This window comes from Maylandia zebra, linkage group LG23, assembly GCF_041146795.1.
Source record: "Maylandia zebra isolate NMK-2024a linkage group LG23, Mzebra_GT3a, whole genome shotgun sequence".
NCBI lineage: Eukaryota > Metazoa > Chordata > Actinopteri > Cichliformes > Cichlidae > Maylandia > Maylandia zebra.
The window spans coordinates 4,877,964-4,893,642 of NC_135188.1; the positions used below are offsets into that span (position 1 = coordinate 4,877,964).

The 15,679-nt window shown below is 41.0% G+C and overlaps 1 protein-coding gene across 2 annotated transcripts in view; it reads right to left on the bottom strand.

Moving 5' to 3' along the window:
• Positions 1 to 15,679, bottom strand: part of agbl4 (AGBL carboxypeptidase 4) — a 350,713-nt gene that overhangs the window by 103,206 nt on the left and 231,828 nt on the right. For both annotated transcript variants that reach the window (XM_076879895.1, XM_076879894.1), the window contains one exon: positions 3,137 to 3,176. In XM_076879895.1, the coding sequence (XP_076736010.1) occupies positions 3,137 to 3,176 (40 nt within the window). The remainder of the gene's footprint in view (positions 1 to 3,136; positions 3,177 to 15,679) is intronic.

The window sequence follows — 15,679 nt, forward strand, 5'->3', positions numbered from 1 at the left end:
CGGTAGTAACACAAACACTGTTATCATTAGGACAAAAAGACAGAGAGAAAGCCACTGTGCAAACATCTTCCCATTCTTAGAGGTGATATTTGAAGGTAGCAACATGCTTCAAGGAGCTGTTCTATGTTTCATAACAACACAAGCTGAAGATCCTTTTCACCTCTGACCAAAAGCGTACACAAACAAAACAGTTAACCAGAATTCTTTCAGGGGCCTGACAATAGCTGTGCTCAAAAGGCAGAAGAGACAAGAACAAGACCTGCAATGACCAGCGTTTACTGAAGACGAAAGAGGACGACAATGTTGAAGAATCAGTGCTTCTCTCTTTTTTGCACAAACTGAGGTAAATCATAAACCATCCATAAAAAATATATTCCAAGACAGATTGTTTTCCTTACCTACCTTGCTCTGATATTCTTCAAAGCGGGCTACATTCATTCACTACAAACTAATGTACATGGAAATGTATACATCCTTTTGAGACGCAATAGTGGGATGAAGAAATGCATTTGTAAATACGCTGACAACGTCTAGCACTGCATTTAATCAAATGTGTTTTTGATGTGCTATATCACATCTCAGCTCTAAACATTCGATGTCCGGACGGCGCGTGATGCCTTTCTCTCTCACTCGACCACGCAAAGTGACGCTCGAAAATCTTTCTTACACTCTTCCTCAACTTCCCCACCTTTTCTTTCTGTGCGGCTGCTCTCTGTCAACCTGTGGAAGCCATGGGTGGGTTGCGCCTAAACTCAAGGCCTGAGCAACAGCTGCAAAGCAAACCTGCTAAATTAACCGGGTCTCCATGAGCTTCACATATGCATTATTCTAATCAAAGCATATTAGATCATCCAGATACCTTAGACATATGGGTCTCTGTATTCTCATGCCGTCACCATCTGTTTCTCCTCCCCTGTTTTTTGAATTTTTTTCCCCCGTTGCTCTCCATCTGAGTAAATCCCTTGTTCACACAGCTGCTTTTCTGAGAGACTGGCATAGATTTCTAACATCGCAACTACTTCGTGATACGTTTCCACATCGAGTCAAACTTGGAGCACCATATGTGTGCATAACCACATGTTATGAGTTTTAGCTACATGGTGGATGTAATTCCAACTAGTTTGCAGAAAACGTACGCACATTATGTGCCTCGTGTCAGCTCAAAAGGAGACGAAATCCACCAACAAACTGTTCACAAACAAATTATCCTCTCAAAGAGAAACTGACAGAAAATGTTAAATTCTTATAAGATGCTGAAATTTTCAGATGAACAACAAAAATCCTGTTTTTCACCTACTCAGTTTTAAAAGCTACTATTGAATGAAAATCAGCATTTACATAATGAATATATTAAAATCATTTGTATTTTAAAGTTGCTTGCTCCTGGTTGTCTGTTTATTATCAGCGCCAATACAATCTACGATGTTGTAGCAGGATTTGTGCATATTTGGTTCAGTGATGTGGACTGAGGAGGAGGAGGAGGAGTGCATGAGAATGAGCACAAATCATTGTAGTTGTGCTTCTGCAAGGATTTTAGACGTTAACCAGAGTTACAGGGATATACAAGACAACCTAAACATGCAACATACACAGAGTATTTCCCACTGCCTCTCAGTCTGCCACTTTTATTTACTCAGAGCTGTTTCTACTAACTCTATGTTTAAAATGTCTCAGGTATGAGCAAAGCAGAAGTGTGAACACAAGACAGAAAGTTGTAAAGAAGCAAGGTGAAAAGTGAGCAGGCAAGATGTCTGCAAACTGTCTATTTCTGCAGCATTTTGATGGACACTGTTTTCACTCATCAGAATTAGGATTTTAGTTTATTACATATACATTTGTTATACAGTGATTCTCAGCTGGAGAAGGGTGGAGTGGGTCTTGTATGCAAGTCAGGAGATAGGATTGACAGACTCCACTAATTAATGGAGTTAAGATAACTCTAAATTACCCATAGGTGTGATTGTGAGTGCGAATGGTTGTCTGTCTCTCTGTTTTAGCCCTGCCTCTGACTGGTGACCTGTCCAGCGTGTACCCCACGTCTCACCCCATCGTAACTGGGATAAGTTCCAGGCCCCCTGCTACCCTGATAAAGATAATTGGAAGAGAATGGAAGGATGGATTTGTATGACTCATATCCTGCTTAGATTTGTTTCCTGTTACATTATTATTACTAATAAATGTCATAATACTGGGTGGCATACAGAAACTGTATAAACTTGGAGAAGAGACCAGTAAAGAAGGAATGGGTGTGGGTCACATTTTATGCTTCAGTGCAACATAACTTACCTGAGTTTTTAATTTTTTGACATTACACATCCAAATATAAGTTGTAACTATGTAGAAACTTCTGCAGAAGTCTGTGGCTCTGGATCTGATTGTGCTTCAAATGTTAGTAACTGGCATCTTTTCTAAGGCTGTCATTATATTCAGGACCTTGGGTTGTGGTGCATAACCAGTGTTTTTTTGGTCTTGTTTTCTCTGTGCAAGCTGAAAAATCAAAGCAGACGGTGCTTTCCATGATGGGGGCTTTAAAGAGATAGGGCATGAAATGCAGCATTTTAGATAGAGAGAGAGAGAGAATATACTTTTTGAACAATAAAACATGTTAAACGATTCTGCTAGACATTCAAAATAACAAAACACACACACACACACAAACATGCTTCTATATACTCTGAAAATCTGTTTAGGGAACATGCTTGCACTTGTGACTGCTCTCACTACAGCTGAAATCATGACTTCCATTTAATCCCAAGGTGGAAAGCTTTAGTTACTGGACATTTAAATCATCACACCATGAGACAGGATCCCTTAACACACGCTCAAATAACTGACAAGCAGCCATCAAATCAGCAGTGGTTCTGCAACACAGTTTTTGACAACACAAACAGTTTTATCGCTGCGTTTCAACTGCCCAGCTGTTCAAGCAGTAACCATTTAAGCAGTTATAGTGGGGTATGAGCGAAATATTTTTGCTTTATTATGTTTTTTGGAAAAGTCAATATCAAACCAGATTATGAAACAGATAAAATACTGAGTGTGCATCAGAGAATGCTTTTAGTGTTGTGTTTTTTGTCCTGCGGTGGTTGGATTGTGGGTGACAATGAAATCCAAGCACAGAAATTCAGGCACCTACCAGAGTTGGTGATGGTTAACAGGTCTAGACGCCTTTGTTGCTGGAAGAAAAGGAGAGAATAAAAGAAGTCAAATGTCATGAAATAATCAATCACAGTTCTCATTTATAAACCCTGCAGAGATGCTCAAATTTGCCAAATTAGTTTGCTGAGTTTAACAGCTTTCACAGTTGATGGTAAAATAAGATTATTTACTAAAGTTATTATTTGTCATTTTTTGACGCTCTGTGGGTAATTCTGTATCGACGTTTGTTAACATGTGTGGCGCGGCTGTGTTTGTAGTTGTATTTTAAGAGTACTGTGATGTCTCAAAAATGGTTTGAGACACTACTCAAACCATTGTTGAGTTTGCAGTCTATTTGCAATCTACAAGTTTGCAAAACCAAACTTGTCTTTTTTTCAAACTTGTTTCCCAAAGCAGCGTGTGCATGTGTGTGAGTGGGTGCACGTGGAAGTGTGATCTCCTCGGTTTCAATGGAGTGCGTTTGAAAGAGTGCGCAATTTTACACTTGACGACTTCGGCAGCTGAGAAGGAGTATTAGGGGGGTGCTAGCTGGCTACCCCTCTCTTTAACCTGCTGGCCTCCCACACACACACACACACACACACACACACACACACACACACACACACACACACACAAAATCACAGACATGTACACTTGACTGTCAAGCACTGCAGTAATCAACACCTCAGCCCTCCTCATCCACTAGTCCCCACGGGAAAGATCTTCACATTTTAGGAAAGTATGCACACACACACACACACACACACACACACACACACACACACACACACACACACACACACACACACACACACACACACACACACACACACACACACACACACACACACAACGCATTCGTGTGTATGCATAAATGTGCATGAGAGAGTGAGAGAGACGGTATGGCTAGGTCACAGTCAACGCAAGCTTTTGGGTTTAGACATCATTAATATTCAAGCACCACACTATCCAGTTGCTGAGAGGGATAAGCAAAGAGACTCTCAACATACTTGGAGTCCTTCTCTCTTCAAATACAGCACTGCCTGGAGTGGAACTCTCTGATAGGCCTACTAAACACTTATTTTAGTATCTAGCAGATGTTCTTACTCAGAGTGACTTATAATATACAATACAAGTGGAAAGAGGTCCACTGAGTGCATTTCATCTGCCACTGTATTGACAATCAAGAACGCAGTGAGTCACACTACTCAGTTTTTTAATTCTATAAAATTTAACCAAAATGTTCGATACAAGTGGTGGGATGAAGATAACGATGAGAATGTGCTTTGAGAAATTTTATGTAGACAAAATGTGGGTATCAGTGGTTTGTAATAAGGTTGTGCTAAAAAAAAATATTAAAGGAAAAAAAAAAACAGGGAAGACGGAGGATGGAGATGGTGACATGACTAAAATTCCTGCAACTGTGTAGAGTGAAGTTGCAATCTCATTTCCTCATGATTGCGTTGAAGACGGGGACCAGATCTGTGACCACTCGCAGCCAGTTTCATTTTCAAAGCAACTTTGATGCATTGAGATGACAATAAAACAGCAATAAGACCGAGTCAGTCTGCAACTGAATGGGGTCAAACAGCAATTTCATACAATCGGTTTGTGATAACGCTGCAATTAACTGATAAATAAGTGAAAATCGCAAATCTAGTGCCGTCTACATAGGCAGAAATTGACATTCATATTAACCAATTACATTCAGAACCTCCATAAGTATTGATGTAGTTACTGCAGGACGGTTATTTAACTGCAACATAAAACAGGTGCTTAACAATCTTGCTTTTAAATCGGAGTATAACCACAGTGCAGACAGTTGGCAACCAGTTGCGCCGAGTCCCTCATTACAAAAAGACACGCTGCAGATGAGTTATGCTCACTGGCACAGACCTACTCAGAGCCAACATGTCGACACTCTGCATTTATAAATCAGACAGTAATTAATTGCAAACTTTCACAAATCAGCCTGAGCGTGACTGCAGTCCAGATCAGACTGTGATTGTTTGGAGACAGTTTGCCCGTGCAACTGCCTTGTAATCAAAAGATGACAAAAGCAGTAGATGGAAATCAGCTGGTCTCTGCAACTTGCAGATACACAGATATTTCCTAGTTGCAAGGAGGTTACAGTCCTCTATTTACTTTAGTGAGACTGAACCATCGCGAGAAAGCTGAGAAGTATTTTCTTAGTGGTCTGACAAAAAAAGATGCTGAAATGTGATAATATGAGAGGGTGGAGGCATGCAGGTTGTTTTACAGGTAGATTTATTTACTTATGAAGCCTTGAGTAAAATGTCACTCATGCCACACTCACATTCCCATACAGAACATGGAGCAGTGTAAATATTCATGTTACATGTGAATGCACATGTGGCTGTAGTGCTGTGTGAAAGAGGTACAGTTGTTGTGATGGGAGACCACGTATGCGGTAGAGGTCACTGTGACATCATGAGTCATAGACAAGCTGAGATCACAAACACACGCACACACGCACACGCACACACACACACACACACACACACACAGAGCCCCTACCGTCTACAGACATCCACATGCACAGGGCTGTTGCTACCACCTTAAGAGATCACAGAGAAACACTGACACCTCTTATTCTTAAAATTGCTGCTGGACAGCAACAGACCACATTATTTTTATTTCTTTTTTTCTCTTTTTAAAAAATTATATATTTTTCTTTCTTATTTTGTCTGCTTGGACGTATATTGTTAGATTTACACGGTCCAGATCAAGCTCTGCATTATGACGTCCATGGACACGTGTGAAATAGACACGCAAATGTGAAACAGACACGCATGTAGAAGTTGAATTACCAGGAAGTAAAAAAACAAATGCAGAAATGTCTCGTCTTAAGTTTCTTAAAACGGAAGTTTATGCATTAGCAGAGAGGTTGATTCAATTATCACTGGGATTGTGTAGCACCCTCTACTGGCCCTAGAAATCCCTGCAAGTGAAACTGTGGTGGAGTGACTGCTGAAGTGGCATTTAAAAAATGTTTCAGATTTTATTAAGATTATGGTACAGCTGTAGAAAATCAGACATATGTGCGCACAACATGCAGAGTGCCGAGGCACTTTAAACCCTGATAACATTTTAAAATCTATTCTCATACTCAGCCCATCCATTCTTATACTCTCCTACGAACACACACACACACACACACACACACACACACACACACACACACACACACACACACACACACACACACACACACACACACACACACACTCTTACTCAATCTGTAACCACCAAATTCAAAGTGTAAGCGCCGTTCAGCCTGCCAGTACGTATATACAGATACTGAATCTGTGGTAGAGAATTACAACACACTACCACTGCTTTATCTTCCTGCTGCTTTTGTTAGTCCTCAACATGAATAACGTGCTTAGGAGACACACACACACACACACACACACACACACACACACAAACATACGCACAGTGAAAAGGGAGCAAGACAGACAGAATCACATTAGCAAAAGCATTTCAAGGCAGAAAATAGGATTGAATTAATCTTCATCAAACATAGCCAAGAGCTGGGGGATCACACCCTGGCTGAAGCCATCCCAGCCTCACTGCCCCCTCACTGCCATAATGTCTGATGAATCAAATACATTAAATATTTGTTTCTGACTAATTCTGATTGATTTCATCCTTAAAAAAAAATCTTTTGATATTTGACTGCAATGAAATTATACCTTTTATGGCTGACAGCTTAACAGATACTAATTACACCGACCTGATGACTGATGGAGTGCACGTTTGAATAAAAATCCAAGAAGGAGAAATTATTATTTGGAAAGAAACCCGTCAGCCTCAAATCCACACATTGTTTACCGCAGGTGAATCCAGACTGAATGCCAGTTTAAGTGTTATTAGGTCAGAAAACAAGAAAACAGTTGGGAGCCAGAGGTGACGGCCACTCCAGCTGTCATCATGTCCAGCCAGCCATTGTGGACTCTGGGGCTCTGTGGCCAGCAGCACAGTAAACAACACAGAGACAGACCAAGAGACCAGAGTCACACATTGACTTAAAACTGTGTTATAGGAGACCATAATTAACTTTTTATTTTTATAGGCAACTTTAGCAGTAAGCCTGGGTCAGTGCTTCTGTTCTTCAATATTCGATCTTTACGCCCATAAGTGGAAAGAAGCAATTTTGCAAAGACTTCAAACAAAATGTAAAATTGATATTCTGACTAAAAGATGAACCGCTGCGTTTCTATATAAATGCCTTTATTAGATTCTCTTTTTATTAGTTTCGATTAGTCTCTCTTGAATATTACACACATATATATATATATATATATACATATATATATATATATATATATATACACATATGTGTGTGTGTAATAAACAGGCTTATAATATTACTCCAACAATGTACCCCCTCCTCCCAATAAAAAAACCGAATCTACAATATTCTGATCAGTATAAATAAGTTCATTAAGAGAACCAATCAGCAGGCCAGATAGCAGACGGTGTCACCATCCTAATCTGGGTGGGAAAAGGAGGAGGAGGAAGGAGTCAAATCGAGTGACAGCAGTGGAAAAGCCATTAATGTACTAAACCCCTGCTTTATGAGTAAATTAAATATTCATTCACAATCTACCCAAAACCCATTTGCCAACATTTCCTCCAGAATTTACTTCTCATATTTGCTGATTGTTATCACACAGAAAAGAAAGGCTGAGAGAGTCAACGGACAGAGGAGGCAGAGGCCCCGCCTGGCAGGGGTGGGAGGGATGAGTAGCTAAAATCCCAGCCATCAATTTGTAGCTCATTTCAAATTAATTTAAAGTCAATATGGCTAAATTACACTGCTAAAGCCACCACCCAACTACTTTCACAGTTTTCAATTTTTAAAAATGAATTTGATGCCGTTGAAGGACACTAAAGTGTACCTCTGTGAACTGGGAAATATTACAGCATGTTGTATAGGGATGTTTTTTGGTAATTTATAATAGCATTATTAGCAATTATATAATAGCAATTATAATAGCATTATTATTATAATTATAATTATTATAATTTTTTTTTTTTTTTTTATTAACAGTAGTAGCAAAAGTTCATAGGACTGGAGTGGACTGGTTCTTATATAGCGTTTTTCTACTCGAGCACTCAAAGCATTTTATACCTCATTTTATACCTTGCCTCATTCATCCATTAACAATTAGTCATTCAAGCACTTTTTTCTACATCTGCTTTCTATCTAACATTCACACTCTGATGAACACATTGGAGAACAACTTGAGATTCAGTATCTTGCTCAAGGCATGGGCACTTTGTCAGGGAGACTAGAGCAGCCGAGGATCAAACCACCAGTCTTTCGATTAGTAGATAGCCTGCGCTACGGCCACCAAGTGTATATCCCATTCACTAGCTGGGCCCACGTCCTCATTTTAGGTTTGGCTGCGTTTTTCAGTAGATAAAGGTGAATGGCTTAAACGTGAATTGAACTGCAGATTGGGGAAGGTCTCAGAGGCAGATCCCCCTGTACTAATGAGAAGTGCAGGAATTTTAAAAAAGGAGGGAGGGTGGGGCACGAAAATGAGAACGACCAGCTTGTAGAACTGGGAGATCACATTTGGATAAGAACCGGACAGGGCGTGTTTGGAAGCGTGATCTCGCTCCTGAAATTCAGATAACTTATCTCCAGTTGTGTGTATAGTGGCATATACAGGTAGGTTTGTATATATGTGGACAATCAAACAATATCTGGAGAATTTCCCTTTCCTGAGAAACTCTTGGGTTGTTTTTGCAGCATGCTTTGGGTCACTTTCCATTTAAAATGTGAAACTGTCTTATCTCCAATATTTGTCTGTACATGAGCAGAGAGTATAGCTGTTCACAATTTATCCTGCTACTTCTATCAGAAGTCACGGCATCAGTAAACACTCGCGTCATGGTCTTACTGGCGGCCATACAAATCCATGCAATGACATTACCTCCACTGTGTTCGACAGATGATGTAGCATGCTGCAGATCATGAACTCTCTATGCTTTACTCTTCTCATCATTCCAATACAAGTTCATCTCAGTTTTCATCATGTTTTCACAGTGGTGCTGGCTCTTTTTGATGTTTTCTAACAAAGTGACCTTCCTGTTCTTGAATGTAATCATCACAAAGTAGTCTCTTGACTGTAGACCTTGACAATGATATACACTACCTCCTTGAGTGTTTTTGACTGGGTTATGTGTTGTGAAATTATTTTTCTCAACCATGGAAACCAGTCTGGGGTGGTGTGGTGGTGCAGTGGTTAGCATTGTTCCCTAACATCAAGAAGGTTCTGGGTTTGAATCTCTGGAATTTGCATGTTCTCCCTAGGTATGTGTGGGTTCTCTCCGGGCACTCTGACTTCCTCCCACAGAACAAAGACATGCACGTTAGATTAATTGGGAATTCTAAATTCCCTGTTGGTGTGAATGCGGGTCCCTTTGATGGACTAATGACCTGTCCAGGGTTTACCCCAATTCGCGCCCTGTGAAAGGGAACTGCACTTCAACAACTGGATAAGTGGATAAAAATAAAAAAGGGGACAGACACCTTCTGCAGTTCAGGTAAATAAAAGGAGTAGTTACTTTTTGAGGAAAGTACACACAAAGTAACCACTGCATTTATGTCATGTCATTCATGGAGAGAAGCAAACAGTCATGATTGCTCTGATATTCATCATGTCATCATCAAATGTGAATGATATTTGTTTGGTTGCAATTTCTTTTGTAATGTCTATTAATGATCTCAGCTTTTGCACAGTGCAAATAGTCATAACTTCCAAGAAGTGATCTAAACATAGCCTCACTTGGAGGTATAAGAAAAGATCATCTTGATGGAGCGATCAGACAAATTTAAATCAGGATGGTTTTTGATTCCTGGAACTTTCTGATCGCATACATTGCATATAATTTGATATGAGTATGCTAAGTTACAGGCATTTTGTCTAAGTGTTGGCAGCTTGTTATGCATCAGTTGTTACTGTGCATAAAATTGTGCATATTTGTACCAATCCTGGTTTTACCCCCAGCTCTGTCGCTCTGTCGATGGTGTCAGATTGCAGGAAACAGACATCTGCATCCAGTCTCACTGCTGTCCCCCGAGTCCCAGAAATGCACACACACTCGCACGTACACAAACACGCTCACAAACAGCTTCCTATCATATATCCAGGGTCACTGTGAAGGTCGATGGTTGATGGGATTTTGAGTAAGAGCATCTTTGTTTCAGCAGCCTGACTAATCTTCCATTGTTTTCTGGTCCTCTCATCCTGTCTTCGCTCTGTCTACCTCATCTGGTAAAACTGTCCAATCACCTTGTGTGAGTCACTATTTTGACTTCTGTGGACGCTTATAGAGTTAAGCCCCACCACCGCCACACAAACACCAGGACTGAAATGATCTGTAGCACTCTAGAGGCAAAAAAGGAACCTGCTGCATTTGCCTGTCTCTGTGTGTCGAGCTGCATCTTACTCATAGTCCCTTGGTAACAAAGAGGGGAGATGAGGTAAGAATGAGCTAATGGGATGAGCTTTTTAGGTTATGTTTGGGTGTGGCTGTCTGCCCCACTAAATTCAAGTACATCATAACGTCAGAGGAATACAGGTTTTCAGGACATGAGGTTTCGTAAGCTGCAAACTTAGTGGGTAAAATTTACAAATGAACACGAGACTTTAAAAAATAAAACATAAAGATTATAATCTCAGGCATCAGATAAATATATCAAAGGATCCCCCCCCCCCCCAAGATGTTGTTTCTCTACTGGTTTCTTATCATTCAAAATGGGATCATGCCTCCATGTCTATGGCAGTTTCAATTAATACATGTCGTGGTCCTTCGAAAAGGTAAAAAAAAAAAAAAGCATGGGAGCGTAGGGGATGGAAAGCAGGCCTTTGTTGCGTGACCAGGAGCCCTCAGTTAAAAATACAACAAACCAAATAAAAGATTTATTCCTTCTGAGAGCAGCTTCCTCCTGAGCGGAAGAAAGGACAGCCGTTGCCACCTGCATATGGCACACAGCTCTCTGCTGCCATTACAGCGGTGCCTCTAACACTATGGACTGTAGTATGCTATCTGATAACATGCACAACAGCTGGCGCGTACAAATAATACATGCAGATGCATACAAGCATTCAGTCAAACACATGCACGATGTAAAGAATGTTCATATGTTGTACAGGTTATAGAGGCATGCACACCACTGCCTTTTCTCATAGCAGTTAAAAAACATGATTCAATTCCATCTTGATCATTAAATATTCATGAAGACCAATTAAAAGAGCAGCTAGGCTGGCTGTAAGGACCCTTTCCTCCATATTTCTGTCCGAGGCAGTCTGTCAGATTTCCTGTTTTTTGATCAAGGACCCCATGGGTGCAGACTATATGACCATGGTGGCCCACTTATCTTTTTTCAAATCCTCAAACTGTCAGTTTAAAGGCAATAACTTGATTCAGTTGGCCGATACTGGCTCCGCCAGCCAGATGGTAACAAAATGTTCCCTCAACACCATACTTTGAGTGGCCTTGGATGTGACATCACTTATGTGGGTGTGTTATCCAAGTTTGACTGGCAGTGTGCAAGTTTGACAAGGGCACTGCTGGCTGTGACAGCCAACGGCAAAACTAATCTGCTCCCTTTTATTTAAAGAAGCTTTGGACAAGATGTACAAGTGTGTTAAAAAAAAAAAGTTGGGACGCTATTTAAAATATCAAGAAAAAAACATGCAGTGCTACATGTTGATGCGTCTTTTGAAAACACAGGCTAACCATTTTAGAACTGAAGCTATGAATGTAAGACATTCAGTAGCAATAGTAAGATGTCTGAGGTGGATGTCGGCCAATGAGCTACATTTGTTCTTCAACAGACTGACTGAGCTTGCTTGCACAGATTCCAAACATCACCTGCTTAGATCTCTGCTCTCTGCACTGCAAACATTCAGGCAAGAAGACAAGTGTGTGCTGTTTGTGGTAGTCCCAAACAAAGGAAATACAAAAAAAGAAGAGCTGGAACACCAGGAATGGCTATCTCAAAAAATGACTCCAATAAGAGAGTACAGGAATGATATCTGTAGCTCAAGAGCTCCTCAGGGAACTGTCTTTGTCTTCTTTTATCTGCTGCATATCACAGCACTGTGAAACTTTCACAGTGCCTCTCAGAGGACTCCAGATTTCCCAGTTCAAAACTGCCCTGTATTCAGCATTATGCTGATCAAGTGAGAGCTCCTACTTTAATCCTAGTCTTTGCAACTAAAAATACAGTTACATGGGGGATTGGTTTGAACTATGGCGTCAAGTGGTCCAAAGTTTAGAGGCACTGCCACCTGATGAAGACCAGATAAGCTGCCTTGGAGACTCCTTACTAGGGAAACGGTAGTAACCAGACTGAAAAGCAGCGCACATTTCGGTGCTTTTTTTTCTTGATACCAGGTACGTACGTTCTTTTAGAGCAGAGCTACAGATTAAAAATGCCCAAGGCAAAGCGGTCAAAAGTCTTGCTGTACTTCACAGCAAAAGATGCAAACTCAGCAGCCTGCAACAAGTGCTTTAAGGTGATAATGCGCAAAGGAGGTAACACCTCGAATCTCAAAACACCTGCCGATGCATAGCGTTTTTTTAAAAGCTGAGAAATGCACCGTATTTGATAGCTTGCTGCAAGACCCCACACCAAGCACATCTACTGCGGGAGTGGTGCCTGTTATCGGACCCGGAGTTAGCAACATACCCCAAGAACCCGAAGAGGAGAGTCCTGGCCCCTAGCCCTGCCAGTGTGACGGATGATGATGGCAGCAGCAGCCGTTCTTCTCTGGGTGAGTATCTTAATGTTGTTCGTGTGTAATTTACATTGAGTAGGCTAACCACGTTATTAAATTAATGCATGTAAGGTGCACTAGCAAACATCGTCGTAGTTACATGTGGCTGTCTTCTTGTTTGATAGAGTGATACCATATATGCCCTATAGCTGCAGAAAAGGCTAACATTGTTATCTTTTTACAAAAAAAAAAAACTGCTAAACATGAGCGGTTTTAGGACAAAGTTTGTGTTTTCCATTGTTTAAGCACCGGTTCCAACCAAAGGAGGTATGTTGTATCAACAGAAAAGGCTAACTTGGTTATCATTTTGCAGAAAAAAAGAGACTGCTAAAAGTAAAAACATAAGAGGTTTTTGGACAAAGTTTGTGTTCTCCATTGTTTAAGCACCGGTTCGAGCACCGTTTAAGCACCGGCACCGTTTCAAAAGTACCGGTTTGGCACCGGTATCGGATAAAACCTAAATGATACCCATCCCTACTCCTTACGCAGTCAAACTGTGAGTCCTTTACAGTGTCTCCACAAAACTTGCTCCCAGTCCCTCTCACCTGTTCAACTCCAGAAAAGGAGTCTGGTCATACCTGCCACGGTGTTTGGTTGCCCAGGTAATGACATGTGAAAAATCAGATCAACTTTTCTGTTCAAGACTTAGTTTCTGTCATGTTGTGATCCAAAACTGAGTTTATCTTTTCTCCATGGATCATGCATTCACAGGGCAGCCGTATACAGTGTGTCTGTGTTACGCATGTCCTTGATATGAGTGCACATGCCTGCACAAATGGGTAACTTAAGAGCCCCTGCTGAGCCAAGAGTTTCCACTTTGACCCGGCATAGAATCGATGACAGACTCTTGACACTGGGGACGAATCAATGACTTGAGGACACTGATAGCATATACACAACTACCCTCATAAAGACACACCCACTCAGATGGACTCTGTCCTATCATCATTTCCCCATTGGGCTGTGATTGACCCCTGCCTGATGGAGTGCAGGTGTAGTGACCTGGTATTTACTAGAGAACGCTGAATCAATGCCCCGTCGGTCGCAGGCACTCGCTCAGGACAACGCTACATCACTACTGAGCACAGATAAATGCCTTGCTGTCCTACCATTAGTAAGGAAGAACATTAATCATTTAAATCATAAATCATTGTTGACATATCTAGTTTAGAACTAAATTAGTTTTATTAACGGTATGTATAAATACATAAAAATAATCTTGGACCAGCTTCTCCAAGACTTAATCTACTATACACTAAATGTATGAAGACTATTTCCCATTAAATGATGCCTCTTTGGTCATGTCAGTGGAACAAATGGCTGAAATGAATACTGGTCTATCTAGCTCACTAGCTCAACACACAGTAAAAAAATGCCACTGTATCCCTCATTAACAAGTCCTAGAGAGCAGGTTTTCATTTATATGACAGCATGCTATGTCTTCTACTGTGTGGTAAAAAGTTTTATCTTTGGGAAGCACTCCAATGCCAGTGGTATATTGGAAAATCCACCTTGGTTTTATAGTCATTTTATGTGAGCAGTCATCAATCAACTGTGAGAGATTGAAAAACGGGACTGAGATTATTCCACACGGGGTCTCAATCCTTCAAAGGTGTTAAGTTTTTGCGACTGAAACTTATAGTTGTGCTTCTTCTTCTTCTTCTTCTTCTTCTCAGAACACTGAACTTGAATATCGATTGCCGTTCTCCCTGTCTTCAGGCCTGCCCTACTGGAGTATCAATAGACAAGTTGTAAGGTTGAAAAGTTCACCCATCTGTTCTCAGGGGCCTAATTGGAGCTGAAGGTCAGGGGAAGTGTACTTTTCTATTGGTTTATTGCCTTTATGGATCCAACAACAGTGGTGAACGTGCCCGTGCACGTGTGTTGTGCTACTCTCTTGTTTCTTGCTGCCATTTTCCATTTCAAAACCTGTTATTTTTATTTTTCATGATATCCTACACAACAAATTCAAATGTCTGTTATCTTCAAGTAACCAGACAGTGGGAGACATATTAGAAAAGAAATGAAACAAAATGTTGTGTGACTAAAGCGTTTTCTCCGGCACAACTTTCCCATTTAGTTGAGTTCAATCAGGTATCGGAGTGGAGTGCTGAATAGTTCTTTAAAGCTGGAGCAGGCTGGGCCGCTGTGTTACTGGTAATTAAGCGGGACAATAATTAGCTGCTAGCAGTGTAGAGAGAAGCAGGTGGGGGGAGAGTTTGGGGGAGAGGCATTGAAACACGATTTCAAGCAAACAAAAACAACACACACACATGAAATCAAACTACGAGACTTAAGAGATGTGTGTATCTTTTCCCCATGTCAAAACAGCCAACGCACTCTCCAGATGTTGATGTGTGGAGCAGATGGATGCACTGTTTGGTGTCTGGTAACTTCTAATCACAGTCTGGAATGAGAGGGGGGCTAGAAAAGATGACGGGGTGGTGTTCAAAGGACACTTGTTTGATGAGCAGCAGTGGGTGTATCAGGAAAGGGACGAGAGAAAGTTATGCTGTACAGTAGTCTCCTTCCTGCTCTCTGTCTCACTCTGTCAAGAAAGCTTCAACTTCCTGCTAGTGTCATGTGACTTGGAACCTAAAAATCAATTTAACGCAAACAAAGCTGTGTTGGCCGTCGCAGGTACCTGGCTTACAGCCAGTTCTAATAGCTGTGTGAGTTTATGTGCATGTGTGTGTGTGTGTGCGAACTGG